Raw genomic sequence first — 27,881 nt, forward strand, 5'->3', positions numbered from 1 at the left:
GCTTTTGAGTTCACAAGTCACCAGACGCACAAGCTAGCATGGCGCCAGCGACATCCAGCATTAAAACTCAATGATGGCAGAAGTCGCAATAAAGATGACATGTCAGACCATGATCTGGTGATTGCCTCTTTGGGAAGTTAGAACAAGGGGTGGTCGAGATAAGAGAGGACCCTGCAGATGCACAATGGCTGCACATGCCTCTCTCAAGGTTCGGCTTGATTGCGAAGCAGCATCGGCCTTGGCTTTAATCTATCTGTTTGGATCTGGTGGATGGCAGCGGATGAGACAGACGGCGAGGCTGACTGGTTAGGGAAGTCCCTGCAGACAGTCACAGCCTCTCTTACTGTACAGGACTACAGGTTAATTAATTCAGCAACCGCGCTCGGCGTCTCGGAAACCGGCATCATGTCGGAGGATGTCTGCAAGAAGGATGCGAAGGCAGACTTCAATTGCGTGAGATACTCGTTCCCAGGTACTGTTCGTGTTAATGCCAGTGCAGCATACGAGGACGTGCGCAGATGGTTGGTAAGGACTTGGCATTGCGGAGAAGGCTCGACTGTTGTTGCCTCGCGATTTCCTCGCCATCTCTTTCCTCAGATAGCGGACAAGCAGCGTACGATGGAGGCAAAATTACAGCATCGATTTCTCTCAATCTTTTCCCTCGATTTCATGTGGAACGATCAATTTCAGAGAAGGACGATCACTAAGTGTTGGAGGGACAAAGCGAAGAGATTAATCGCAGGTTCGTGAAAGCCTCGCACAGCCTTGGCAGTACAAATAAACTTTTCCAGATATCGTTCTACGTCAAGTCAGACAAAGTCACGATACCTTCGAGCTTGCCCCTCTTTTGCCCCTCTATCATGGCGCACCACAAACACGTTATTCCCTAATCCGCTGCGTGCTACGCACACTTAAATCATAAATGAGGGGTGCAGCATTACACGACATGCACGTACAGTAGCTTTGTCAGAAGAAGGAGTGCAGACGCCGTGCAGAGTGTATGCAGTGAGATTGAAGTTTCTCGAGTCAGAGGGAGACTCCGAGGAGAAAGGCTGCTCTCATTATTACGCCACACCTCCTTTTCAATCCTTCTCTTCAAGGCCTCAGCCACATAGTTCGAATCCTCCGAGATTCAATCCAAGATCTTTGACCGGCGGCATGTACCGACATCACGAGGATTGCCCCGACAACATGCACGAAGGAAATTTCCCAATCTAGAAATCAGTCCACTATCAATACCTTCATTTTCTCTTCTCCTGCACCTATCTACAAACTTCAAATCCTTATCTCTCCCTCAGCTTCCTCACTCACTTAGATAACCAACTTTGAAATACATGCTCCCTATCTCCTCACCGCTCCCTCGTTCTCTTCCGACTTCGCTGAAATCTTCGCCACACACAGTTGCCACCAAATAAAAATTTCTCCACTCCCGCAATATCTCCAGTGCTCCGCTCTCTCAAACCATCTCCACTTCACTCCACTACGGTACAACAAAGACCCACAGTTCACAACACCTTCCGTGCATTAAACCTCGAAGAATTTAAAGAATTTAGATTTTTCACCCACATACAACCTAACAAGCGACCTCCCCGAAGATCTAGACCCCAAAACACACCACGGTCGGAAAAGGATTCTGCTTCAGGACTAAGTAAGTCCCTTACCCGCTCCGCGAAGGGAGTGCTAAAATAGTGCCCGCCTGCGGGACCCCTTCCTCCCACTGAATCATACCCTACCTTAAACTCGCGAGAATAATCCTCCGAAGTGAAGGGGAGGGAAAAGGCAAAGCTGAAGTTTGTTGAGCGCCACAGGTGGATCTGCCTTGCCACATGTCCACCTTTGCTCTTTAAGATATTGCTTGCATGAGAAAGCTCCACAAATTTTCCTCTTCGACGTTACATTTGCCTCCATTCCACCCAATTTCTCCCCGTATTCATATTTACCTTACGGCCCAGAATTCCGACGAGTGGAGTCTTCAGGTAGGGCAGGTCGGCCGCAAACTGCAGAGCTTCTCGAAGCGCCCTCTGCTAAAGGCGATGTCAAGCTGCAGATCCCCGGATTGCCTCTTTTTGATGGATGCAACCCTGGGTGCTACAGTACAGTACGCTTCCGAGCTGAGGCTGCAAGCCTGCATGCATGCCAAGCTCCTAGATGTAGGTAGGTGGAGCTATTCTAGCTGTGCTGTGCAGCTGTGCCGAGGGGTCGAGTACTTGGCCAGCATGTCACTCAATCTAGAGGATATATTAACCACGAAATAAAAGTGGCTATTGGATGATTGCTTGGCCGGCGGGCAGACAGATACCACTGACGGTGAGGTTACACGAACTGATACCGATGGCGCTTTGCGTCGGGCCGTTGACCGGCCTCTTTTGCTTCCCTTGTACCAAAAGGGAGTTACCATATCTCTCCCCCTGTTCTTGGGAAGTGTCAAAATGTGAGGTGTGTTGTACAGCCTCCGTACCCTATACCTTTCAATCTATTATTGCCCCTTTAGTCCTTCCATTCTGGGAGTTGTTGATCGGGTAACATTCCTACGGAGATATGAGGGGAGGGGGTTGGCGGGGAGGGGTGGGTGAACCCCTGGGGAGATTTTCACATGCCAAAGCAACCCCCCTGTCGAGAATCCGAGACATCGCCTTCCCCAACATTTTGGCGATCCGCGCATCCAGCGCAACAGCACTCCAGATTTGATAATTATTCAGCAGAGGGCTGACTCTTCTTCCAGAGTGGAGCTTCCTCTGTCATTGAAGCCAATGTGAGGTGCTCGCCAAGAAGGTGGAGCAGAAAGGGATGCAGAGCATCGACTCCGCGCTCCGCCATCGAAAGGTATTTGCGGGGAAGTCGTCTCACAGGGACACATTGTGGAGGTTGGCGGGGCTTGGGATGACAGTTGTGGATGCGGACGATGTGGAGGGAGGAGGGGAGGGGAGAGGCAGAGTGAACGAGAAAGTGCGGTTGCAGAACGTTAAGGGAGGACTGAAGGGGAGTGGGTGGTGGAATGGAAGGATGATTGCGCCATGCGAGACAGCCGTCTGGACGGACCGTACGTACGCGTAAAGGGGGGTTGGTTGGCTTGATGGAAGGGATCGTTTAGGGGGTTCGAGGGAAAGACGGGGGGGGGGGGGGGGGCTTACCCCGCGAGGAAGCGTCCGATTGATTGCGTTTGTAGGTTGAGAAGTGGTTCCACCCCTATTCTCATCGCCAGCGTAAGGTTAGGAACACAGCCTACAGGAGGAGGAGGGAGGTATGCTGCAAACTACATCCCCTATACATCCTTTCGTCAATTAAGAAAGGTTGTACAGCCTCCTCTCTGCACCCCGCGATTTCGCATCTTGGTACCGCGGTTAATGTACATTCGGCTCGGTTGCAAAAAGGGGAGCTTCGCTTCCGCACCCCTATCGTCATCCAAAGAATGCAAGAACCTGTTTTTGGAAATAGAAGAGATGACGGGGGAGCACGACATCCTGTACAGGGGCGCGCATGCGTGAGATCAGATGAGGTGATGTGTCATGTGGCCATCCTTGTGCGATGTTACTCTTGCATATACGCAAGTAAACATGTAAAGGTGGAGATGGGGTGTTTCAGCAGTGCTGTCAAGCTGTCGTGGAATGAACGGAGAAATGGGGGATTTCGAGGTTGTGCTACGGGGTGAGGTGGCTGTGGAACGGAGCTCCAGGTGGTGGAAGTGCTTTTGTATTACATTGGCTTCGGATTTTCGCGGGTCAACAAACTTCAGTTTCGTTCACGTGTTTACAACTTCACATATCACATTCACAAGTTATTGGGTTCCCATCCCTTGCTTGAGAGAGGAGAAGTAGGCTTCGAAGGTTACCTCGATTTCAAGTATTACTATTAGATTGCAACTAATGAGACTCTTAGGTCTAGATCAAGGAGTATCGAACCCCTTCCATCCAAACAACTGACGAAAAGCATGCCAATCCCTCAGGAAATGGTTGCCGATTCATGTCAATGAAAGAAAGACTAGCAGGCGCGCACTTGGGTCTGCAACAACAACAGGAAGAAGTCTCAATCCTCCAACTCAATCCCTCAATCCAATTCTTGCCATTGACGAACAACCTTAGCCACGACCAGAGCTTGATGCTCCAAGATCTCTGCTTTCAAGAGGTCAAGATCAGATCGAGCATTTGAGAGTGGGAGGGCCGAAATCAATTTTCATTGGCCAAAGAAATGGATCATACTCCATGACAGCATGTGAAAGGGAAGCTGCAGTACTTCCTGTTTTCGAGCCACCTCCTGGCTTCGAATGCTCATTGCTCAATATTGAAGTGACGTTACTATTCGTCACTATACCAATTTCTCAATTCCTACCCGTCACTCAAGCTAGAGTTTATTAGTTCCACGCTACTATGTATATATATGTCCTCAAGTCCTTGACTTGAAGGGCCAGCTGCTATTGTCAATAAATCTCCAATCCAACACTCAATATCGGAGAGAGTTTTCTTATCGGAACAGTGCTTCTCGCGTCTTCTGGTTCTAGAACGATGACAAGGCTTGTTTCTACTGTATGATAACGCTCCTCAGTTGGGAGTTGGGATTGGCATCTTCTGTTTGGTGAATTTGCCATTTGCATTTGCTCATACTAGAGGCCTCCCTGTAGCCTAACCGCCCGGGCACTTGAGTGATGGCCATTATTCGATTAATAGTTGACACATGAGCGGTCTCACCCTCCGTCCTCGCTTGAGATTGATATGTTGTCGTTGTAAGCAAAAATTTCGCTACTGCGCGTTGCCATTGATATCCTTCTCAACAGTTCGTCCTAGCCTTCCTATCAGTTGAAATCTCTTTACCAGTATTCAAAGGAGAAGATATCGAAGGTTTTTTTTAAGACGTATTTCGGTTGAGACATACTGAGAAATCCATCTCTTACTCTCGAAGCCCTTGCTGGAGCCCATTCTCATTTGACCACGTCAGATACTCCTCCTCAGTATCCACATCTCCTGGAATCGCAGGTCCCTGGCGATATTTCACTAACACCTTCCGCTCTCCACACACAGTCCCTTTTCCAAATAGAGTTATCCGCTTCTCAATAGGTACCGACTGAGGGCCATCAATATTCCCCAGTCCCTCTGCTTCCTTCTCCATAACCCATTTCCCAATCGCAGCCGCAACGTTTGAATCCCATATTCCTTCCCTTCTCTTCAAGCTCCATAGAAGATCGAGTTCTTTTCTCCAGAGGTGAGGATCACGGCAGCGAGTAGCGTTCATGTACAGAGGTGGGATCACATTCGCATCAAACACATAGGATGGCTTCTGACCCGATTATTCCGTTGGAGTTGGGGGACAAAAATACTTTCTGCAAGCTTGAGCATCTGTCCAAATTCAGCAGTGAAGTTATCGAACTTCATCTCGTCGTTGGCTCCAGAAGCTCCGAGCATTATCGCTACGAACAAATAATGCACTTTGAGGAGTATGCTAGCCCGTAGTTCTCGCATACTGGTGTTTGAGCTGGACAACTTCAGAAGATTGTTGAGTTTCTCAAGCCACACATCTAACTGTTCTCGATTTTGCTCTCGTGCTGTCAGGAACATCATGAAGAGACCCTCTGGACATTTGTATGGGCTGCCTTCCCGCGCGGGGTCGTAGCAGCCGTGAGCCACTTGTTGGAGATTGGACATGTAGTAGCCAGTCCTAGAAAGCTATCCCTTGCTTCATACACGGTAGAGAATGACTCTGGTATTTCTTGGGCTTCCGAGACGTCAAGATTCTTCAACACCAAATCGCAGTGAAGTGATCTGCTCACAATATGAGTTGACGCTTGGATATCGAGTCGAGCAAAGAAGGAATCAAGCTTCTCTCGACGAAGGTCCGGCTCGACCTCATTACCGTCATCTCCTTGTAGAAATTTGGCTCTTCATCTCGTAGCCACGATTGCAAGACTTTCAACCCGCTGTCTAGATGTGTCAATGCCGACTTGTGGTTTCCTTGAAATGTCTCGAGGCATATGAATAGTAGACAGGCAATTAGCACTATCTCTCTTGAACAGGGTGCTCCAGTAGGGAAGTGTGATCGAAGGAGGCTCATGGCTTTATTGCTTTGCTCAATGGCAAATTCGCGCTTTTTGGTTAGTTCCGTGCTCTCTGGTAATCCCGGGTTCGTTGCCTGGTAGACCTCATGAAGAGACCCCAACGCGATGACAACATGTAAGATGACAGGATTTGCATGGCTTGCTTGGAGGATCAGTGTCTCCCAGAAATAGGAGGGAAAGTATCCGGCTATCTCAAGAGCAGTTTTGAAGCGCGGAAAACTGAAGCTTCGTCGCTCTTGCCCGTCTCCTTGAATGTCGAAGATGATGGTATGTGAGCCGATCGACTCAGGGATTGGGAGTGGTATTTGACAAGCCCGACTTGAATCGTGAGTATAGCCATCGCACTTTCTTCCTGTGGTTGAGCATTGGAGACAAAAGGGCTTTCCCTCATCGCATTTCACTCTTCGCAGTTTATTTCCAAGAGAGTGTTAATCATATGGCATGGCATAGGGCGTATATCAAGCATGTTTAGGCAGAAAGGAAGGAAAGGGGGACCTGCTTGAAAGTGACACAGCCCGTTTTGACCTTTGGCTTTCTTGCTCTTCGTCTGATCGTATTCATTCTGCCAAGTCTCAGAGCATTCCATGTTGTTTTATATTTCTTGGATCTCGAAGGATTTATTGACTGATGGCACTTCCCCGTTTGGTCGAAACCGAGGCGCACACACCAACTGAACATCCAGGGGTTTGGTGGGCGATTAGAAAAATACGATGCGGTGTAACCTGACCACGCGTCAATAGCTGCAAAGGCCAACTCAAGGGAATCCCTCCCATGCGAAATCCTGGGCAATTTTGGCAAGCTGAAGCGGCTGAAACTTTATGTTAATTAAACTTTTGGGTCTCACTCTGCGGTGCCGAAATAGTCAATTCCAACGTCAAATGAACAAAAATCCAGGAAGCTCGATATGATGGATAGAATAGATTAGCATCACACAAAAGCACAAACAGTAGAATGGGAGGTGAATCTCGCGAAAAACAAATCGTTTTCTAAAATCCGTCTGAAGACGTCAGCTCTTGCGTGTGAGAATCCACGTTACGTTGTGTCCACCCTGTCCACACGCCATGCACCAGAGGAGGGCCAGCATCCAAAAGAAAGCCTTCTGCAGCCGAGAAAAGCTGCAATCAAAATATATGTCAGATGGTTGACGCCACGGCTGAACGATAGCCCATCGAGACGAAATGGGGGCGCTAATAAGTCCGATGAGTAACTAAAACGAAGATCTATCTCCATCACTGATAGACCTTCACCGAGTTGACAAGCCACTACACCAAGCCAAGTCAGCACTTACGTCCGTCAAATACGTTCTACGCAAAAATAAAATGACGAGGCCCTTTTCGCACGCGCTTGAAATGCATGGATGGAGGTAAAGTCAGCGGTGAAATGGAGAGTGTGTGAAAGTAGACTTACGTATGCGTCATCGAACGCATGCGGAACATTCGCAACATAGTCTTCACAAGTTGAGTAGCCAGTCTTGGCTGAGCAATCGGACCAGTCAGTCCAGGACTTTCCGCCTGCGTTTGCTCCGCAGAACGTAGTATCAAAATACTGTTGAAAAATTAGCCCGAGTCTTTCGCCAGCTCCCTTACTCAATTGAGCGGATGCCACACAGGATCTATACTCACGATTGTCTGTGGAGGGAAGTTCGCATCAATGTCACAGCCGCCGTACTGACTATCGAAATCCGCAGCAGGGATTCCCCATTTACTCGGATCCGGCTTGCCAGCGATGATATCTGCTGGAATGGCATTTCTCGAAAAGAAGTAAATTCTGATAAAGGTGCTGGTCCATGCCATAGCAAACACGCCTCCACCCTGAGCGTTGAAAGACGAACCGTAGCTCCCAACGGATCCTTTCACACTGCAGCCGACGGGATTATTAAGTTGGCAATCAAAGTTATCATTATTGGATACACCCGACTGAGCGTTGGCTGGTGGGTTGAAGGTGCAATCTCCGTCCGTATGCAAGGTCATATAGACTTGCTCGATGTCGTTGAAGCCCTCGTAGATATCGATCTCACCATACGGGCCAGGGTTATTGCGAATTGTCCAACTGAAGTAAAGCGTTGTTAGTATATTCAATAGTCATTTAGTGATTGGGCCAACTTACAAGCCGGGCCATGTGCCACAGTCACTTCCTGGCACATGTGCAAAGTCTCCGATCAGAAGACCATGCAAGAATTCATCCTTAGACTCGAGCCAGATGCTCTTGCGGCCGCCTCCGAAAGCAGCTGTAGGAGGTTGGACATTGTAAGTCGTATCAACGCTCATGTAGACTTGATTTCCAATAATCTTCGTCATACCAAGTGCCTGTGCGTCAGCCAGAGAGACATACTCAACGAAGCCATGGGTTGGGTCTGGCAGCTATACATTGTTAGAGGCGGAGAGCCCGGATAGGATGGAACCCTTACTGTCTCAAAGATAAAGCTCTCGTACCAGTTCGTGTGGTCATAGTTGTGGACCAGCTTGTATCCATGTACACACAAGAACAGGACAAGTAAGGCGCAAATGATTCGGGAAACCATGATGATGGTTATTTGGTCTGGCGGTGTTGGAAAGAGAGGATGGGGGCAAATTCCCGGTCTCCATTGAGACGAACGGTTGTTTTATTCCTGGATCCTCGAGCCTAAATTTCCCTGACATGAAAATTTACTAAATTAGTTGTGAATGCGCGCGATGGTGTGTTGATGACGCAAGCGGATTTCATATTTAGGTGAAGAGGCGAAGGAAATTACTTAAATCTCAATGAGAGCCCCATACATCAACTCGAAGGATGTTTCAGGTTGAAAGATTAACGATAAGAACTCGAACACTCAGTATTATATGCGTTCACTAACATGAAAGCTCTGTCAAGACCCATCAATCCCATGTCTGTTGGATAATCTTTCATTGTGGTATGCATAAACACAATCCATGAAAGTGATCGCTGATCATAAAATATATCACAGCAAATGTGAGCAGCTCAGCACCAGAAGCTTGGTCTCCGCCACCTCAAATTAACTAATTTGGGCAAGGTTCCGCTTGCAATTAGTGTCAGTGACAAAGAAAATGACTTCCTCTCCTGTCAAAACCGTCATCGCAGGCCCTATGTTGCAAAGGAAGCCGCATATGGTAGCAAGGGTAAAATTTTTTGGACAAGGTCCTCAAGGAGCCTGGGTGAGAAGAAAGGGCCAATGGATACCCGATAACGAGGAAAGCACCGATAATTCAAGTAGAGGACGCGATTGTGTGTTTAAGGTACTTCTTTGATCAAGTGAAGTTGAAATAAAGAGAAGCCAAGAAAGCCGGGGATTCCGGGATTAACAGGGATTGCGGGACCGAGCAAGCCCGGTCACGTGCCTTTAGGTTCCCTACCTGCCAAGACTCTCGGAGTATATTTTCAAGCCTTCAGCTTCAGAAAGTAGCTGCAAGTTAGAATTGTTCTTTTTCTCTCCCGCTTTGCTTTGCTAAGGATGCTCTCAGCTGAACCGTGTCTCAGAAGCTCGTAGTCATTCGTTCTCACTGACCAACATTTCCACCTCGGGCTGGATAGCGCACCCGTCGTCAGAAGCTTATTTCCACCTCCCAGACACACAACCAACCACAGCAACCTCTTCGTGCAGTTGTGGGGGATCCAATGCATTGCGGTGATCTGCCTACGTCAGCTGCCGGTCCTCAGCTTGCTTGTTCAAGATGAAGGTTCCTACAAAGAGCACTTCACTATCCTCATTTTCACTTCCTCTACAACAATTCAAGTGATCGAAGCTCCAGACATCAGCTTATAGACTCCAAAGGGGAACATGGCTACAATTTGTAAGTTCCTTTAAGGGAGAAAATTACTCAATAGTAGGCCCTGAACAACTTTTAAGACTACGAGCCAGAAGGCTGCAACTGCGACAACAAAACCGAGTACGACCGTGCCGCTATCAATGCTGCGTGCACACAAGCATTGAGCCTCGCATCTCAAGGACAGACTCTGGGTCGTGATAAGTATCCGCATGTCTACAGCGGTATTTGCTCCCGTCTGGTCTAAAACCAATCTCGTACAGTCTAACTCCTTCCCAGACTACGAAAAGTTCTCGTTCCAATACGCCAAGAAGCCGTACCTCGAGTTCCCGATCCTCGAATTCGGTGTGTACAATGACAACGAGTCGCCAGGAGCAGATCGCGTCGTAATCGACTCCATCTCAACCGACTACAGCTCCGCAGTCTTCTGCGCAGTGATCACCCATGACGGTAGCACGAAGAATGGGTTCGCTGAGTGCAAAGACGATACTGTCAACACGAGTGGGAAGGGAACGTGGGATACCGAGAAGACCAAAGGTAGAGGCAGAGAGCCGGGCCCTGGGAGACAGTTATTGGACAGGATTGATCTGCAGGGGAGGCCTTACGTTTCCCTGCAGCCGAATTCGTCTGACCAGTATCAATCATAAGACCTCTAGGTTTCCCTTCTTATGAGCACGAACAACTGGCAACGGGAAAGGGCACACGGGACGCCGCCAATAGAAATTCCGCAAAGCTACGGGACGCCCCATTGAGGTGACACCAACAATGTGGGGGCCAATGGGGAGCCGTCCCGCCGCCTGTCAGTCCTGCAGAAGGCCACACCCTCACCTCACCCTTCTTTGCATCCCGCTTCTTATCTCCTCCGGAGGTTTCCCTTTCTCATATCTCGCTGTTCAGCCCATCCCAAGAACATTCAACCTCCAGCGTTGGATATTCAGGATGGGGTTGATTCTCCTAGCCTTCTTTGCTATATTTGCGTATACGATTTTCGGTGCTATTTATCGTCTATACATGAGCCCAATTGCTCATATTCCTGGCCCAAAGCTAGCAGCTCTGACAAGACTGTGCGTCCTCTCTTCCCTCCCAGAATCCCACCTGATCCTTCCAGATATGAAGCATATTATGACCTCTATCTCGGCGGACAATACACCTTCAAGATCATTGAATTACACAAGGAATATGGACCCATAATTCGCATCTCGCCCTGGGAGTTGCACATCTCAGACCCCGATTTTCACGATACGCTTTATGCTTCTTCTGCATCAGGGCATAGGCGAGACAAATACGATTATTTTACAAAGTCGTTTGGCTTAGATAAAAGTGTGTTTGCAACTCCGCAACATGACTTGCACAAGATGAGGAGAGCGGCTTTGAGTACTTTCTTTAGCATGGCAAGTGCGAGGAGGCTGCAGCCTGGGATCCAGGAACAGCTTGATTTACTGTTGAAAAGAATCAGGGAGTTCAGGGATAACGGTAAGGTTTTCATGGCGAGTTGGGCCTTTGCTGCTTACACCAATAGTGCGTGAGATCTCAGAATGGTTGAGAATGACCTTGAAGACTTACGAAACAGACATTGTGATGATGTATTGCTTTGGACGATGCGACAAGCGCCTTGGTAAGTCAGAATCACCTCTCTATATGCAAAACCCTGATTCTTTCCTAGAAGCAGAAGACTTCGACCCCTCCTACCGAGATGCCTCATTTTTTGGATCAACCGCAGGAAATTTCATGAGGCATGCGCCTTGGGCGAATAACCTTCTGCAAGCTCTCCCGATGTGGATTACTGAATTGATCCACCCCGCAATGGCCACCTTTGTTGCCCAGAAAAGAGCAAGTGCCCCTCCTGCTTCTCAAACTGCAGCCATTGCTAACACAAACGTAGGATGTCTTCGAACAAATAAAACTTATTCGAGCGGGACGCAACGAAGCATACAAGGACCATAACCACCCCACAATCTTCGTCTCAATCCTCGACAGCAAGCTTCCAGAGCACGAAAAACGGGACATCCGTCTCTCTGACGATGCTCACGTTCTCACAATGGCTGGTACAATAACTACATCCTGGGTCCTAGAGCTCACTATGTTCTGGCTTCTCCGGCAACCCGAAACTCTTCGTAAGCTCAAAGACGAACTCACAGCTGCAATTCCAAGCCTAGATATGATCGGCACCATCCCTTTACCGGTTCTTGAAAATTTGCCATATCTGAACGCTGTGATGAAAGAAGGGTTTCGACTTACCTACGGCGTAAGCAGCCGCTTGGCTCGCATTGATCCCGATAATCCTATCATTTTCACTACCGAGAAGAAGCAATATACAATCCCGGCAGGAACACCAGTGGGCATGACAAGCGTTCAAATCCACCATAACGAAAGCATCTTCCCGGACTCCAAGAAATTCTCACCAGAAAGATGGCTGGATGGCAAGGACAAGGCAATCGGTAAATACCTGGTCGGTTTCAACGCGGGAAGCAGACAGTGTTTGGGGATTAATCTGGCGCATGCGGAGCTGTATTTGGGGCTGAGTGCGATCTGGAGACAGTGGGGAAGTAGAGAGGTCAGGGGAGTGGATGACATTGGTATCTTCGAATTGTTTGAGACTGGTGTGAGGGACGTGGAGATTGAGAGCGATGCTTTCTTGCCGATTCCGCAGAAAGGAAGTAAAGGGATCAGGGCGTTGGCTTTCTCTTGAGAGTGTTTGGCAAGTGCCTGTGGCAATGATTCATGAAGCCCCCAGTGTTCCTCTACGTTTTAATGGCTGATTACTTCGTAACTGTTGGGTATACCACAACTCCGGAACCCCTTCTAACTTTCCCAACCATATTTTCCCACCTTAAACGCCAGTCATAAAGCTATGTATCCATTTACCAAGTTACCCATTGATCGTCTCATTGCTCATGACTCCTCCTTCTCTTTCTCCGCAGCCTCATCATAACCATCCTCCTCGTCATCACTGTCATAAGGCACAAGTCCTTGCCCCCCATTCGCCCACCAGGCATCCTCCCTCTCCCTCCTCGCCCTCTTCTTATCTTTTGCCTCCCTTCCACCAAACCCAGCTCCACTCTTCCCCCGCTTCTGCGCAACTTCCCAATTCCAATTAGTCACCCACCCAGGGGGCAACGGCTTCTCGACCATGAACCGCACTCTCCTCTCTCCATGTAGACGTGGCACCGCGGGGTAGGAATGTGGACGGCTATTATTGGTATTGCAATCGTCGCATTTCTCGTCGTTGCAGGAGTTTGAGGAGGAGGTGGAGGAATTGGATGAGTAGGAGGTGGTTTTGGTGTGGCGAAAGCGGTACCGTTCGTCGTAGGCCGCCTTTTCATCGTAGGTGTAGACGTTGTTCATGTTTACTGATTTATGAATTAATTGTTTCGATGGTATCGATGGAGAGTTTCAATGTACTGGGAGTCATAGATAAATTGAAAGCGTACATACAGCAGCACGGGAATCTATGAAAGCGGACGATTGGAACATGGTGTCCTTATATGCATCCCATCCGCCTTACGAGAGCAGAGTACTCAGCTTACAGTACAGTACAGTACAGTAAGTCTCGTCTCGGGTCAAAAGGAGCGATACGAAAATAGAAGCTCAGACCGACGATGACTGCTGCGGCGAGGCAGAGATGCAGCTCTATCCCTGATTGTGGCGTTGACAGGCACAGGCACAGGCACAGCCTTGCAGTTTTGTGGGGTTGGTAGGCTGCGGACCTGTGTTTGCTGACTTAAGCCTGGAATTAACCCTACTTCCGTATGCGACCCTTCGACCTTCTTATGCAGGAGGATTGATAAACCTCCGTATCTTGAGTTGTATGTTGTTTCAGATGTGAGTTGGGGTTGGATTTTGCTATTTTGGATGGTTCCGGTCGTGGAATTGGGTTGAGTGGCAAGCGCCCTGGATTCGCCACCTTGGCAGAGGATCCTTCCAAAGGATTTCAATTATCGTTGCTATCGCGATCATTTAATCTTTTCGGGTGAGATATTCCAAAGATGGGATCGCATGCGAAACGGTATCTAGTATCCTCAACACTACGGAAGCAAATATCCAATCGCATTATCGAGGAATCAAACTCGCTCTGATGCTATAAAAGTCTGTTGCAGACTTAAGATACAGCATCTTTAGGTAGATTGCTTCTGCATAATTCAAGGCTGGCCGGAGGATTGATGTGTACGGGAGTTCGCTGTTCACAATCACTGCCGCCGGGCCTGCCTCCTGCAAAGTGGGTTTCATCGGAACTCAGCTGTATGGGAGTTTGGGTTTCCAACAAAGCGTCTGGTTGGAAACGCCTTCGGAATACAGAGGCCCACTGGCAAAAACATACCTGAGACCAAGCGGGCAAGTGACGCGCACTGCGTCTTCTTTGGACAAAAGAGGGTGGTACCTCCAAGAGAGTGTTTTGCCAAATCGGATACTTATTGCTTTTCATTGCCGCTGTGGCCCCACTCTTTTTGAAAAACACCTCCAAAACTTCTTATTTACGCTCGACGTTCTTTTTCAAAGCTAGAAAAGTTCGAGAGCCTCCTGCTCTTTCTCTACTGCCTTTCCCAGTTCAGCAAGCAGCATCTGCAGCGCTTGGGCTCCTGGGCTATCATCCGCTGCTGAATTTGCGAGTGCTGGTTGTTCTCCTTTCGATGCATCTTGTTGAGAATTTGAAACCATGTTGAGTTGCTAGCTTTTCGACCTGATCGATGTTTTGGTTGATGGTATTGAAGTATTTGTTCAGTGTTGTTGGAAGTTTGGTGATAAAGTGTTTTGGCAGTAGGAAGAGATGGGCAAGAGAAAATCGTGTTCTTATAGATAAGTTTTGCGTTCAAGCTGTCATTTGGGTCTGATGCCCCCGCCTCAAGCAATTTGTATATCCAATGGGTGAACAGGCCTGACTCAATAAGCACGAAAAAAATTTTTGTTCCTTCTAAACGTCCACTCTTCAGCACCGACTAACACATTCACGGCTTGTGAGGGGCTCATTTCGATGGCCAAGCTGGCCGTACTTCATTGAACCCTAATGTTCCATATCAACTGATGTATTCATCTTATGATGACCTGGTTTCGGTGATTGAATCAATTTGCCACAGCTCTGGGAACTTTGGCGATCTCGGGTCCGTCTATAAATTCTCCTTTCTCATCTACCCCGCCCGCCTTTTATCACTACTTCTTTACAACAGTCTTTTCTCTCCACACTTCTATCATCACGCAAGCACGCGATAGCCATACATGGCCCCTTTCAGACAAAACACCACAGCACAAGATCCGGAAGATGAGAAGATCGTATAGCCAAGGATCGAGCAACGGCGACTCAAACTTTAAGAAGATCTGGTTGCATTGCGGATCAAGAAACAACAAGAGCAAAGGCATAGAAATTTGCAAATCCGTCGAACCAAGGCAGAGCAAAATGTTCAACAGAAAATGAAAGAACTCGACACAGAGAAGCTACGGAGGAAGAACGGGTGAAGTACTGCCAAGAGCTGAAACGCGCCGATCTAAACAACAACGAGCCCTCAAGAAGCCCATAGCACGAGAATATCGTACGGCCGAGGGTAGAACAACGACGGCTCAAGTTCCAAGAAGAGCAAAATCTCTAGCGGAAAATCGAAATGCTCGACACTGAGTGGATGAAGCGAGAACAGAGGAGGAAGTTGCAAATGGAGACAATGCCGCCCTGGCATGAAATTATTGACCATGTAAGTCCAACGGTGGGCTTCTTTCTATGTTGACCACAGGATTTACCACCGGGGTAAAAAGCCCCATCTAGTCTCCACCAACAACGCCAGTAAGATTTCATGGTTTCCCCTAAATCAAATTCGAGCAATTCAGTGAGCTCTCAGCTCTAATGATCTAGGTGAAGGGTGAACATTGGAGTTAGTAATCTAAACAATCGCCTCTTCATCCGCTTGGCATTAATACAGGTCCGTCCTGACAAAAGATGAATCAGATAATTTCAACTCAAATCTGCTCTAAAGGACAGTAAAGTAATCTGAGCTACACAGAAGTCAATCTCTCGTCGATTCCCAGACGTCAAGAGCTGGCAAGAGGGTTTCGACACCATGGCATCCTAAAAAATGTTGATGGAAGATTCATATTTATGACTCATGAATAAGTTACCTCGTTCTCCTTCTTTTTGACTCTCAAAAACATCTGATAATTTTGAGACATTTTTGTAGCACTATTATATCCAACCCTGGTTGATGAAACTATTTTTCATCGCCGGGGTGCACCGTTTTATCATCCAACGAGAAGAGGGGCAGAGCACTGACAGCATTTCATTTTGATGTTGATTTTCTGGAATATCGTCATGATAATGGACGACAGTACTCGATAAATAATGCAGACTATTGCCAAAATTGACCTTGTGAAACGTTGCTACGTAGTAGATTCTAAGTCCGTGTCTACGCAGATGCTCTAGACGAGAGCTACATGCTGTGCCTCACTGCGATCTTCATGATCACAAAGGACCAAGAAATTGGTCTCATTAAGCGCCAGCAGTCCCGCCCAAGCGGCAGGTTGTTCCGCAACCAGAAGCCTATTGCCCCAAGTCACACCCTTATCTGAACTGGTGATGATTTTCACGTAGGCATTCTGATGCCACATTCCCTCTAACTTCTCCTCATCAGTCATGAAGCTGATCACTAGCATTTCCCCCACCAAAGCAATCTGCGGTGCTCCGGCGTTTCGCTCTGTTACATAGAAGTCAACAAACTGTTGTTGACCACAAGATTGAACTGACCAAGGGTATGGAATGGAACACAAGGTCAGTGAAAGGGAGCGTGGTACAACTCACTGATAAACCCACCAGATTGGGCGTCCCATGTATGTGGCTCGTAGATCAGCCTCCTGTTGTCCCAAGTGATACCATCATCTCTTGACATCACACTCCAGATTCCAAATCTACCCTCAAAAACGATTCCGTCTCCCTTCTCCTCGACGCTCTCAAAAACCGCCATCAAATTCCCACTTCCTAGCGAAATTTCCTGGATGCCCATCATGCCATCTCGTGTCTCCATTTCAAGCCCCGAAATGATCTGAGGATCGCTCCATGAGAGACCTTCGTCATGGGAGACTCGCATGAGGTTATCTTGATCTCGCCCACCAAGTTCCCTCGAATAGTAGAACTGCAAAACCCCCGAGTTTGAGAGACGCAAGAAAGGTTCCCAATTGCCGTTGGAGGGTCCAGGTTCTTGAACTGGCGTGCTAAGATGCTGCCATGTCTCACCGGCATCGTCACTGTAGAAGATCATAAGACGGTAATATATGTAGCCTTCATTCTGGCCACCGGGTTTTTCTTCAACGCCGACAGCTGAGAGGGCTTGGGTGTGAGCTCGGAATGCGCAGAGGAGGCGGCCGGATGGAAGTTCAAGGAGGAAGGCATTGTTAAGCTGGATGTCAGGAGTGGGGGTGGTCACCACTGTGCCGTATGGATTCCACGAGGCGCCGGAGTCTAGGGAGACGGAAAGAGAGATGGAGTGCTGTGGACTGAATATTGTTGAAGCTGAAAGTAGAACACCGGATCGTAACTTGATAGCGCGGGGGTACGTTTGCTTCCCTGGAGGTGGATATATAGAGACTGGACCGCCAACGAGCGTTGGTACCGCCACTTTGTTTGCTGTTGAGTTGAGATAAGACGCCTTTATTTTAGGTGGAGGGGTGCTGGCGGGTGATGCGAGAGGTTGGTTTTCGGCTTGCTGTGCTAAGAACTTTGCATTGATGGAGCGGATGAAATCAGCTTTATCACCAGGCGTTCGCCGGAAGAGGAGCGCAGTGACTGTAAGGATCACACCCAGTACAATTTTTCGCACGATCGCCATGGTGCGAATAAATATCTGGCAACTCTTCCGTCGGCTCGATTTGACAAAGCATGGAGAAAAGTTTGCTGATATAGTAAAATGAGCATATGTGGGTTTCGCGGATGCTGAGCGCGATTCGGGTACCGGTTTCGACGGATGATTAAGGCAGAAACACTTTGATTGAAAAGGGAAGGCATCCCCTGATCGATCTCTCAATTCATAATAGGCGTTGATGCTAAAAATCTCTTAAGCTGTCATAGACCGCGCTTTCCTGAATGTCCTGAGAACCAAAAGCGGAAGCGGAAGCGATGAGCGAAGTGTGCGCAATTACATCATCCCACAGAACAGATGAAACCAATCACAGATGGTAGAATGCAAATACAAAATATTTCCCATCAGCTGTAGGAAGGATGCGTTGCACTTTTTGGTCAGCTACTGAGCCCCTGAATTGTGTCCGCTTGATAGCTTAGGAGCTTAACAACGCTGTGTTCTGACGAAAGAAAATATTGTTACTTGGGCTCCTCCATCATCGCAACAAGCTCTTACCTGAAGAAAAGACTCTGCTTCGCAAAGCAAATTACCCCTTCTTTGACATCCTTTGAAGTTCGATCTTGCCTTGGGCCCTCTCCTTTTGCCTCGCCAGAAAGAGGCATGCACTTGCACAATTATTGGGACCAAGTTGGGTCCTATCAGAGAGTCATAAATCATCGAAAAAGATGCTTGTACCAAGTGTTATGAGATCCACGAAATTTCATTCGGTCATGCCACCATCAAAGTCTGAATCTGGAACGAAATCTAAGCCAAACGAGAAGTTGGGGATATTCCTTTATTTGGTTCATGCCTGATATTGTACAGTACATGTATCATAATTTGGTACTTTGCACAGCATTATCTAGTCTTCATCCCAGTTCTATGTTTTGTTAGCAAGGGTTGAAGCTCAGGAAGAAAGCAATGACTTACAGGGTTCGGTCCAGGAGGCTTTGGGCCACCGGCTTGTCGCGCAACAATGATTTGGTCCACAGAGAGCACAGTTCTTGCAGCCTCAGTAGCAAGTTTGATCGCCCAACTCTTCGAGATCATCAGATCAAGGATACCTTCCTTCTTAGCATCTAGAGTACCAGTGTCGTCCTCGTTCTATAAATGTCAGTTGCCTCTTTCGACGAAGCACCGAGAATTCGAGCTTACCTCGATATCAACACCGGTGGTCCACGAGTCTTTCTTGTGGTGTGCAGTATACAGCCTACTCAATACCTCCGTGGCGTCAAGTCCTGCACTCTCGGCCAATGTTCTTGGAATGACTTCGAAGGCTTCACCATATTTTCTGATGGAATATTGAGCCAATCCAGGAGTCCTGTCAGCGAATGCCTGTATTCGCTCGACCAGTTGCATTTCGGTAGCACCAGCACCTGGCACCAATCTGGGGTCCCTAGTGATTGCCTTGACAACATTTACACCGTCATCAACAGCCCGCTCGATATCGTCTAGGTGGTTCTGTGTAGCACCTCGAATCACGAGTGTTGCTGTTCTCGTAGTCTCATTCTCCTGTCTGAATACTGTGACACGATCTCCACCGATCTCCAGAGTCTCGACAACATCCACGCTTCCCATCTCATCAGGCATTGGCGCTCCTAATCTTGCCAACGGCGTTGCGCCCACAACTCTGCATAATCTTCGGAGTTCAAATTTGCTCAGAATTCGGATAACCAGAATACCGAAGCGGTTGAGATAGTGCATGGCAAGCTCACCGACTGTCGAACCAGCAACTACAACTCGCAAGCCAGAGTCGAAAAGCTCCTTGATATGAGTTTCCAACTGGTTCTCCTCTCCTTTCGTGAAGTCAAGCATTTCCTTCGCATTATGTAATAGAACCGTGCCTTTAGTTTCGGTCTGGCTGATATCGATGGGGCACGAGAACACCCCGACTTTCGCTCTGGTTGCCTTCTTGACCGATCCGTCGGGTTCCCGTCCAAACACCATGCCCTTGACCACTCTGCTCTGCTCCAAGCTACCACCCATAATTTTCACGACGCGGATATTATCGACGTTGAAGTTGACGGGGTTCTTGGGAAGCACAGCAAGCACAGCCTCTGCCACCATATCTGCCAAGAAATCCTCGTTGCCACTTTGCTTGCTCGCAATAACAGTTCTAATAGCTTTGCTGAGTTCTGACTGCGACCGAATATCCTCAACCTTATCTACGACAAGGTTCTCGAGCTCATTCAGGGCAAACTTTTGAGCCAGTTCGTAACCTCGAATGACATCGCTCGTCTTCAAGCCCATGCGTAGCAGATCCTCAGCCTTCCTCAGAAGCTCTCCTGCCAACACAATAACCAAGTTGGTAGCATCTCCCATCTCCGCTTCTTGTTGCTGACTTGCCATGACGACAAGTTTTGCTGCTGGGTGGACGACGTCGAGTTCTCGCAGGATAGTGGCAGCATCAGAGGTCAAGATCATCTTCTGAAGGTGGTTGATGACAATCTTATTTCGGCCATAGGGACCAAGGGAGGTTTGGACTGTTGAGGATATCGTTCTGCAAGCATCGATGTTTCGTAGGACAGCTCCATCTTCTGAGTCGTAGCTATGAGATGTTAGCAGGTGTTACAAGGCAGACAATGAGGAAGCTTTACTTTTGGTATCCTTGCTTGAATAATTGAGCATTTGGCGCATTTGGGATATTAAGAGACATCTTTGCGCTTTTGTAGAGGGTCAGCTTTTATCAGGAGTTGTGCTGTGGAAATTTTGTGTTCACGCGTCCCAGGCTGAAGAAAAATGAAGGTGAACGCGAACGGTGCCTTTCTCTATGCCTCAGGCACCTAAGGAACAACCTTTCTCCGGAGCTAGTGAACAAGGTTCGTGAATAGCCTCATCAGCACGCGAAAGCCCCAAGCCTTCAAACCTCCAACAACACCGTCGGCGTTCCGACATATTCCGTTCCGTCCTCACCCTGTACCGGTCGCAAAAATGGCTCCTCCTTCTGGTAAGTGAATCACCAATTTCTTTTCAGCAAAAGCCCCATTTCCTGTTCAATTGTGTCTTCATCTAGCACTCAAGCCTGCTTGTCTCTCTGATCGAGGAGACTGGCATCCAAACTGCCTCAAGATAGTGGCCATGGACATCAATGCGATTGTCAATCAATGCGCCAATGCCCCTGCGTATGTCTCTCCATATCCAGTGTTGAGCAATAAGCAAGAGCCCGGCAAGACTGCTTGCGACACCGTTGGCACCGAGGCACTGAACAAACAGGACGCCGATGCTCCTACACATGTCTCTCTATATCCGCCATTAATTGATGTCGAAGAGCTTGACGAGACTGCTCACGACGAAGTCGGCACTGGCTTGCCTGTCTCTAGTGGAAGCGCCGAACTCCCTGGGCCCATTTCAGCAGATCTGGAGACAAGCCCAAGGAAGACTCCACCCTCTTCATCTCCTTCTGTCCACCAACTGGCTGGCGTTTCTCCCAGCAATGCAGCCTCTTCTACTATGAGATCATCTTCTGCAAGCAAAACAAAGCCTTCCAAACCTCTAACAAAATCTCCAGGTGCCATCCCGCCAGAACTCCCTCCCTCCGTCGAAGCAGCCTATCGCAAGAAATGCATTCAACTCAAGCAACGAATGAATGAGGTCGAGGAAGCCAACGATGCCGCACGCCAACGCCTTGCGCGCCTCAATCGATCCGTTCAAAAGCTCCGCCTTGAGCGTGCCTTTCTCCTTGAACAACTGGCAAAGCGCACAAGCACGAATGTCGAGGATTCCGAGGGAAGCCCAAGTCCGCCTCCAACTGTACGCGCCCCCCATCCCTCCTCAGCACATATATTGATGATGACAGACAAGCTAACGCCATTGCCTTCATAGCCCAAGGAAAAGCCTCTCCGAACCAAGCGTGGCCACCGCAAGCCTGACTTTCTTACTTCTGACATTGGTGATGGCCGCACAGGCACCGCATTTATTCAACAAGGCCCGGTCACTCTGTCTCCCTCCTCTGACGCATTCTCGCATACTCACCCAGATGTCCTCCGCAACTCCACACCACAAGCACAAGTCCAACCTTCAAAGCGCCAACTCCCCAGCAACGGCACTCATGCAACTCCGACTATTTCCGCATCCACGCCATCTCAACCGCGCCGTATCAAGAGCGGATTCGACCTCTATTGCAACGAAACCCGACCCCTCTTGGCCAGTGAACATAAGAAGGAGATCGCGGAAGGCACATTCAACGTCGAGAACTTCTTGGCTGCAGGCTGGAGTGGTCTAGATGAGCCTACCAAGAGTTCGTTCTTGCAACGATTTGACGCACTCAAGAAACAGCTCGAGGTTGAGAAGGAAGCTGGCTCCACTGGTCCAAGACAAACTGTATTCGATGCAGCCCCCGGACACGCAGATGAGGATGTTGAGATGGGTGATGATGCCACTGATGCTGGAACTCCAAGCGTTGCTGGTGAGAGTGGTGGATTCACGGCAGTCAATCGAACCTAGTGGTCAGTATCTGGGACCTGTAATGGTATGGAATTGGCGCATTTGAGACTTGGGGGAGTTATGGATCATATTCGGAGCGATGATACACATGCATTGGGCTCTTTTCGTGTACAATAGTGGTCATTTCGGGCTGGGAAAAAAGGTGAGAATGGGTGATCTTCTTTGCTTCGCGACGCGAATTTCACGCTGAGGAATATGGCCCCTTCATCAAGCAATGAGAAATGAACAAACACAGAAGAACGAAATGTCTTCGGACTAGTGGCCCAACTTCATTCGAGGCTCGTCAAGGACCAAGCCAACGTCTCCTTTCTATGTAAACACACTAATCAAACAGTCCTCCTACTCTGGATCGTAATATCCGCTGTCCAAAAAGACCAGACCAGAACGCCTTGCTACCAATGAATGCTCAAAACATCAGTCGACGCCAGCATATAGATCAACGACAATATTTACAGCAGCCACGACGATCTCGGCTGCGATGAGTACGATTACTAATCTTCTGGTTAGCTTGTCTCAATGAAACTATCACATAGCAGGAAGGGACATGCAGCGAAAAGGGAAATCGGGGGAATAAAGGTCCGTACCAATCCACTCCAACTTTTCCCCATGCCCATGACTCAGCTGATCCTTCAACACGGCCAGCAAATCCGCAATTACGTCCAGTCTCTCAGTCAAAAGACTAACTCTCTGGTCCATCTCAAGATAGCTCCTCACAGCTTGATACACAGGCTCCAGTTGTGGTTCTACCCAGAAGAGCTCAGGAGTATCGAGCACAGAGCCGTTGAGATGGATGTTTATTCTTAGGATGAAAAGCTCGCCGATTTGCATGTTGATTTGCGTCCTTGTGAGAGCAATCTTACCGGTTAGGGCAATTTGGGTCGGAATGTCCTTGCATGTCTCAATGGTGTTATCCACCAATTCTTCGAAGAGGGATGTCTACTTCCCGTTAGAATTAGTCTATAAATCAGAATGAAGAGTCACATACCTTTACGCTCTGTGCCAAAGCATGGGAAATCGCCAGCTTCGTCATGTAGTTACCCTTTTCTCGCAAAGTAATGAAATCGTTGTATATCCGTGCCTGATATTCCCTGGTGTAGTAGAAATTGAAGCACTCAGTTTCCACATCATCTGGAGCCAACTTCTCGCTCTCGAACTTGGCTATCTCTTTCAAGAATTTCCTTTCGTCTTGTAGCGACATGCCCCAGATGACTACCACGCCGTAGCCGAACAGGAAGATTTCGGGTGTATGGACTTGAGTGTCGAAGTCGAGGTTGCTCTCCGTAGCAATTGTCTCATCTTGGATCTGGCGCTCCACAACTTCGGCGTGCACTCGATTTGGTATCTCATGCTCTCTATTACCCAGACTTGTATCTCCTGCTTCGGTGTGTAGATCAATGAGGTCTTCCCGGCGTTGCTTGCTATCTTCCACTTCAATAGCACTATCCGAATGCCTCCGCTCCTGCATCTGTGCTGGCATTGACTGGACTTCCATGACTCTTTCAGACAAATGAGGCCTGCTATAATTGTATGGAGTGTATATGCATTCGTCAAATAACTTCGGATTGGCTCCCTTGGTTTTCCCCCTGCCCTTCAAAAACCGCAATAAATTGTCCATCTGATATTTGTTCGCCGTGCAATACGCTGTAACTCGTGGCAATCGATCTCGGTCCGCCTTTCCTAATCGTGCAGCATCTCGGCGAGCGGTGGGGTCTTTGATTCGTGTATATTGCGAGTAGACATCCCGACCACTCTCTTCATCTGGTCCATCCTCTCCGAAGTCAGGGTTCGGGAGGAGCTTGAGCTTCTGCGCATTCTTGGTGGTTCTTTGGGGCCCTATCTTAGGGACTGGAGTACTCGGAACAGGCACGAGAGGTGAGCCGTGGCTGTTTCGGCGGCGGAGCTTGCTGTTCAGTGCTGAGAGCATTTGTGGTTGTGGGGAGGGAGCATTTGCAGTTCCGGGTGTAACGGAGTTAAGCTGTTGGGCTAATCGAGTTGCAGAACCTGTGGCACCGCCGATCGAGATGATTGCTGGGTTCGGGTTGAATGTCACATTTCGGGTTCCCTTCTTCTGAGCTTCTAAGCTGTTGGAAGCTGGCGACATGAGCGGAGTGCTCTCGGTGACGCTGGTGGAAGCCATTGCGGGGTTCAAATAAAATGCACACTTCCGAATTAAAGATCTAGAGAATCCGACTCCATGAGAACGTCCCGGCAGGGGTAAGTTGTGTTAAAGGGAAGATATAAATGTCTCATGGGTCTAAGAGGAGAATGACGTGCGCTATGCAGCTCTGCCATACCACAAAATTTTGGCGTGGTTGGACGGTCTGTGCATGCTGGGCCGACAGCAATCAGGTCCTCTTCAAATCCCTACCTTGTCACCTCTTCATCCCGACTTTCATCTCATCCGCCCCTGCTCTCATCTCATCTTCTTCAGTAGTACCTTGAAGTGCTCTTCAATTATTATGACCTCAAAGATTGCTCAATATTACAAGTGTAGTTGGGTCTGGAGAGAAGATTCGGAGACGGCAGTCTCTTCAGCACAGCTGATACGAGCAGTTCCATGATAAGAGGCCTGACGCGAACTACAACGTCAAATGGAAAGACTTTACTAACTGGAGGCCTTGGAAGTAATATCTCAAATATTCCGCTCCTTTTCTTTGTCATTGAGTCCGTCGGCTGCTTGCTCCTTTCGGGAGCCTAGCAGTTGCCTCGTAATCGAGTTGAAACCGCAGCACCGTCAATTTTTCCAGTAGAAGCATGTGAGAATCCTTGCTTGTTGTTATGTATGAACTTTCTGGGAAATTCCTTCCGTTTGGTGGCCCTCAAAACCGTCGGGATTGTTGAGACTTTTGATCCCATTGGCGATGGAACATATTGTACGGTAGATCTTCGGCACATCTTTTTACGAGGATGGTAAGCAGGCCACATCAATTCCGCTCTCATTGTCTATAAAGCTATTGGAATTGGAGCAAGTATGACAATGCGTCATTTACTTTAGATATCTCAAGTCAACTTTCATCTCGAGCCAAACTTTCACCTCACTGCCACAATGGCAGCAGAAAGTAACAGGTCTACGCCAGCAGCTGATCAGGAACTCGGATATGAACTCATTCGCAAGGCTGGTACGTGCAGATCACCAATACAGGCAGCTCTAATCCTTCAGTCAGGTCCGCTGGAGTTATTGACGCACCTGTTCCACGATCTCGGTATCCAATCGAATGTCCTTGTTTGCGCTGAGTACTTCAAAGACGGTCAACTCTTGACGAAATCTAAGGTACTGGAGGCTCTCGCCAAAGTCATCAATGATCATCCTGCTTTGAGTATCATTGGGGTCAGTCAGCCATCCGAAATAAAAGAAGGAAATCATCGACTATGGGAGGCTCGATTGCCTACTCTTCGCATCCAGGATTGTGTCAAATTCCTCACTATTCAAGGCGATGTGGATCTTGCTCTGGTCTTCGAGAATGCACACAGTCAGTGGTTTGACACCAAAGATACAACGAAGCCATGGTGGAAGTTGCTCGTCATCAACGGTCGGTACGCGGTATTTGTCTATCATCACTCAATAGGCGACGGGCTTTCTGGTTATGCGTTCCACCGCAGTTTCCTCACTGCCTTGAATGCAGACGAAATGTCATCCGAAGCATTAAGGGTAACGGCCCACGACACTTTCTTGATCCAACAACCAGTCAAGATGCCGACTCCTTCTCCCTTCGATCATATTGACGGCAAGTTATCGTGGATATACATCATTTATTGCTTCTTCTTCTGGAGCATTTTGCGTTTCTTCGTCAATCAAAAGTACTTCCTATTCTCCGACGCCATATTTTCCAAGGACTACCCCTCACTCGCCAAACCATTCCCCGCAGAGATGAAAACTCGCACCAAAGTAGAGCTGCTCAGGGTTGACGGTGACACGATGACCAAATGTTTGTTAGAATGTCGAAAACACGAAACATCGTTTACAGCTCTACTTCAAACACTTATTCAAGTCACTCTCGCTGCAGACTTCTATCCCAAGGCCAAGCTCGGCTTCTCACGACTCGCGGTGAACCTTCGACCACTACTGAGGGTCAATCCTGGTCGTGATGTATTCACGAACGCGGTCAGCACATATTACCGAGTCCAGCCGCTGGGCAGGTACCGATCTTGTGCAAATGAACGGTCCCCATCTCAAGCTCCGGTATCCATACAAGATATTACCATTGATGTACCAACAGTGTGGGAACTAGCAAAGGCATACAAACAAGACTTGAACCGCGCAACATATAAGACTGGAACAATTATGCAAGATTTTCTGGTTTGTAAGATTCTCGATCGAGACATGGAAGACGTCAGCTTTTACGGCCACGGAACCTTCCAAAATAACTCTTTCCTGATCTCCAACCTGGGCGTGTTCGAGCCACGGGAGGATATGGCTGACGGTGGGTGGAGTATCAAAGGGGTTGGTTTCTCGGCTGGAGCAGTTCGAGCAACACTGAGTGACTTTGGTATTGTGTTTGACGTGGCCAGTATCAAGGGAGGAAATTGTCTGATTTCTGCAACCTATGAGGAAGGCGTGTTGAAGGATGAAATGGTAAAGGAGGTGGTGATGGCGCTTCTGGCAAGGATCAAACTGTTGATCTGATTCTAGGTTACGAGCTCTAAAGTTAGTTTTCACGTCAAGGATTCTGTGCTCTGGACCAAAAAAAATCCATCTTGGAATATTCCTCTCAGTCTGGTACAATGAGAGGTAGCCGAAGAATATTGAAAGTATGTAATGGTAGAGTTCATACACAAGCTTGAATCCCGAGATTGTTCCAGCTTCTGCAGGGACATTTTATTCTGTTTACCACCATTTTCCTACAAGTACAGATTGTAAGTATCCTGTCGTGGATGTTACACACGCACCATCTTCATTGGAGGAGACTCATCTGCAGGTCATACCTCTCTCTCAAGCTAATTGGCCGCCCTCAGCCATCGCCCTCGACATCAGCAAAGCCCTCACATGCCCGCAGCCTTTATGCCATCCGCAAATCTGCCTCGAGGGCACGCTGAGATTATGATCAGATATCTCACGCGAGCTCATCCATCCTCAACGTCTCGGTCCGTTACATCAATTCTTGCAAACAAATTTTACCTCTCAGCTTTAGTCTGTGACCGATTTCTCTGTCAAAAACCTCGGCGGCTGAACAAAGAATGGCAACTTTTTGGCCTGATCCTGTTGGTATCAACCTGAGAGATCTTGAGCTCGATCACAACATCTATCATGACAGAAATAAGTCCACCTCTCTGCAGGCATCACAGACGATCTCGTCCGATGGGACACAATCCGGCGATTACTCCTGGCCGAATGTGCCAGCCTCGGCTGTGACCTTCACGCAGACAGCTCTCGCCGGGCAGCATTTAGAAATGAGCGCCTTCGATGTTGATATGTCGGCTCATGGGGACTTCCAGTTCAATAGCGCGGTGGAGATATCGGGTATTTATCCAGGAACTGAAATTCAACCTTGCGAATACTGACGGCTGGACTAGTTGAGAACAGTGATAGCTGGTGTTTTCAAGGCGATGAAGGACATTGGAAAACCACACACTTAACTCCAATTGTCGGCCTCAGCTCACAGCAGACACTGTCCCCGTTCATTTACCCATCTCTCGAGCAAATTACGAATGAAGTGTCTCAATCCTCCAACGAGGATCTAGTCCCAATGACGGATCCGCCTCCGGCAAAGACTCAAGCCTGCCATGCAGCTGGTTTATTGCAAACGCTGAATGGTCACCCAAGCCGGTCACGAAGAACTAGACGCTCCAGGATTACACCGTCGGGGAAGTCACCATCAAGGTCCATGA

At 48.4% G+C, this 27,881-nt stretch overlaps 11 protein-coding genes across 11 annotated transcripts; 4 read left to right on the top strand and 7 right to left on the bottom strand.

The window, feature by feature from the left end:
- Nucleotides 1-4,881: 4,881 nt before the first annotated feature.
- On the bottom strand, nt 4,882-5,633 carry K444DRAFT_633953 (uncharacterized protein; the record flags this gene model as incomplete). The annotated part of the gene is made up of 2 exons (XM_024883676.1): nt 4,882-5,144; nt 5,309-5,633. 2 exons carry the CDS (start codon nt 5,631-5,633, stop codon nt 4,882-4,884), a joined length of 588 nt encoding a protein of 195 aa, XP_024732000.1.
- Nucleotides 5,634-6,024: 391 nt separating this feature from the next.
- K444DRAFT_485849 (uncharacterized protein) lies at nt 6,025-6,456 on the bottom strand (the record flags this gene model as incomplete). The annotated part of the gene is made up of 1 exon (XM_024873105.1): nt 6,025-6,456. A coding segment is annotated over one exon (432 nt), but the record flags the coding sequence as incomplete, so codon positions are not given.
- Nucleotides 6,457-7,272: 816 nt separating this feature from the next.
- K444DRAFT_645886 (glycoside hydrolase family 16 protein) lies at nt 7,273-8,564 on the bottom strand (the record flags this gene model as incomplete). Its single annotated transcript, XM_024885143.1, has 5 exons — nt 7,273-7,305; nt 7,451-7,588; nt 7,666-8,092; nt 8,150-8,403; nt 8,451-8,564. The coding sequence occupies 5 exons, from the start codon at nt 8,562-8,564 to the stop codon at nt 7,273-7,275; spliced, it is 966 nt and encodes a 321-aa protein (XP_024732002.1).
- Nucleotides 8,565-9,892: 1,328 nt separating this feature from the next.
- K444DRAFT_538209 (Ribonuclease/ribotoxin) lies at nt 9,893-10,451 on the top strand (the record flags this gene model as incomplete). The annotated part of the gene is made up of 2 exons (XM_024875521.1): nt 9,893-10,028; nt 10,084-10,451. Coding segments are annotated over 2 exons (504 nt in total), but the record flags the coding sequence as incomplete, so codon positions are not given.
- A 292-nt stretch (nt 10,452-10,743) lies between these two features.
- Nucleotides 10,744-12,493, top strand: K444DRAFT_645887 (cytochrome P450 monooxygenase; the record flags this gene model as incomplete). The annotated part of the gene is made up of 5 exons (XM_024885144.1): nt 10,744-10,868; nt 10,913-11,322; nt 11,375-11,419; nt 11,468-11,619; nt 11,687-12,493. The coding sequence occupies 5 exons, from the start codon at nt 10,744-10,746 to the stop codon at nt 12,491-12,493; spliced, it is 1,539 nt and encodes a 512-aa protein (XP_024732004.1).
- Nucleotides 12,494-12,696: 203 nt separating this feature from the next.
- Nucleotides 12,697-13,149, bottom strand: K444DRAFT_633956 (uncharacterized protein; the record flags this gene model as incomplete). Its single annotated transcript, XM_024883677.1, has 1 exon — nt 12,697-13,149. The coding sequence occupies one exon, from the start codon at nt 13,147-13,149 to the stop codon at nt 12,697-12,699; it is 453 nt and encodes a 150-aa protein (XP_024732005.1).
- Nucleotides 13,150-16,072: 2,923 nt separating this feature from the next.
- On the bottom strand, nt 16,073-17,736 carry K444DRAFT_617546 (glycoside hydrolase family 93 protein). Its single transcript, XM_024881151.1, has one exon. It carries the CDS (start codon nt 17,601-17,603, stop codon nt 16,551-16,553), a length of 1,053 nt encoding a protein of 350 aa, XP_024732006.1. The 5' UTR covers nt 17,604-17,736; the 3' UTR covers nt 16,073-16,550.
- A 738-nt stretch (nt 17,737-18,474) lies between these two features.
- Nucleotides 18,475-20,268, bottom strand: K444DRAFT_538392 (t-complex protein-like protein 1; the record flags this gene model as incomplete). The annotated part of the gene is made up of 4 exons (XM_024875535.1): nt 18,475-18,492; nt 18,543-18,716; nt 18,768-20,160; nt 20,210-20,268. The coding sequence occupies 4 exons, from the start codon at nt 20,266-20,268 to the stop codon at nt 18,475-18,477; spliced, it is 1,644 nt and encodes a 547-aa protein (XP_024732007.1).
- Nucleotides 20,269-20,478: 210 nt separating this feature from the next.
- Nucleotides 20,479-22,360, top strand: K444DRAFT_617548 (uncharacterized protein). The gene is made up of 3 exons (XM_024881152.1): nt 20,479-20,559; nt 21,121-21,362; nt 21,435-22,360. The coding sequence occupies exons 1-3, from the start codon at nt 20,544-20,546 to the stop codon at nt 22,053-22,055; spliced, it is 879 nt and encodes a 292-aa protein (XP_024732008.1). The 5' UTR covers nt 20,479-20,543; the 3' UTR covers nt 22,056-22,360.
- On the bottom strand, nt 22,302-24,297 carry K444DRAFT_617550 (DUF155-domain-containing protein). Its single transcript, XM_024881153.1, has 3 exons — nt 23,041-24,297; nt 22,640-22,991; nt 22,302-22,546 (listed from the first exon to the last, which is right to left on the bottom strand). Exons 1-3 carry the CDS (start codon nt 24,190-24,192, stop codon nt 22,470-22,472), a joined length of 1,581 nt encoding a protein of 526 aa, XP_024732009.1. The 5' UTR covers nt 24,193-24,297; the 3' UTR covers nt 22,302-22,469.
- A 676-nt stretch (nt 24,298-24,973) lies between these two features.
- On the top strand, nt 24,974-26,845 carry K444DRAFT_569069 (uncharacterized protein). Its single transcript, XM_024877223.1, has 2 exons — nt 24,974-25,174; nt 25,220-26,845. Exons 1-2 carry the CDS (start codon nt 25,102-25,104, stop codon nt 26,677-26,679), a joined length of 1,533 nt encoding a protein of 510 aa, XP_024732010.1. The 5' UTR covers nt 24,974-25,101; the 3' UTR covers nt 26,680-26,845.
- The last annotated feature ends 1,036 nt before the right edge of the window (nt 26,846-27,881 follow it).

Source organism: Hyaloscypha bicolor (assembly GCF_002865645.1).
Source record: "Hyaloscypha bicolor E unplaced genomic scaffold K444scaffold_126, whole genome shotgun sequence".
Classification (NCBI taxonomy): domain Eukaryota; kingdom Fungi; phylum Ascomycota; class Leotiomycetes; order Helotiales; family Hyaloscyphaceae; genus Hyaloscypha; species Hyaloscypha bicolor.

What these genes read in the sequence shown, in the direction of transcription:
- K444DRAFT_569069 (XM_024877223.1), top strand. Translation starts at nt 25,102, where the DNA reads ATGGCAGCAGAAAGTAACAGGTCTACGCCAGCAGCTGATCAGGAACTC. An exon ending in TGAACTCATTCGCAAGGCTG is followed by an intron (nt 25,175 to 25,219) that starts GTACGTGCAGAT and finishes TCCTTCAGTCAG; the next exon opens with GTCCGCTGGAGTTATTGACG.
- K444DRAFT_617550 (XM_024881153.1), bottom strand. Translation starts at nt 24,192, where the DNA reads ATGGCTTCCACCAGCGTCACCGAGAGCACTCCGCTCATGTCGCCAGCT. An exon ending in CTTTGGCACAGAGCGTAAAG is followed by an intron (nt 22,992 to 23,040) that starts GTATGTGACTCT and finishes AACGGGAAGTAG; the next exon opens with ACATCCCTCTTCGAAGAATT. An exon ending in GGAAAAGTTGGAGTGGATTG is followed by an intron (nt 22,547 to 22,639) that starts GTACGGACCTTT and finishes CCAGAAGATTAG; the next exon opens with TAATCGTACTCATCGCAGCC.
- K444DRAFT_617546 (XM_024881151.1), bottom strand. Translation starts at nt 17,603, where the DNA reads ATGGCGATCGTGCGAAAAATTGTACTGGGTGTGATCCTTACAGTCACT.
- K444DRAFT_617548 (XM_024881152.1), top strand. An exon ending in GCCCAAGTCCGCCTCCAACT is followed by an intron (nt 21,363 to 21,434) that starts GTACGCGCCCCC and finishes TTGCCTTCATAG; the next exon opens with CCCAAGGAAAAGCCTCTCCG.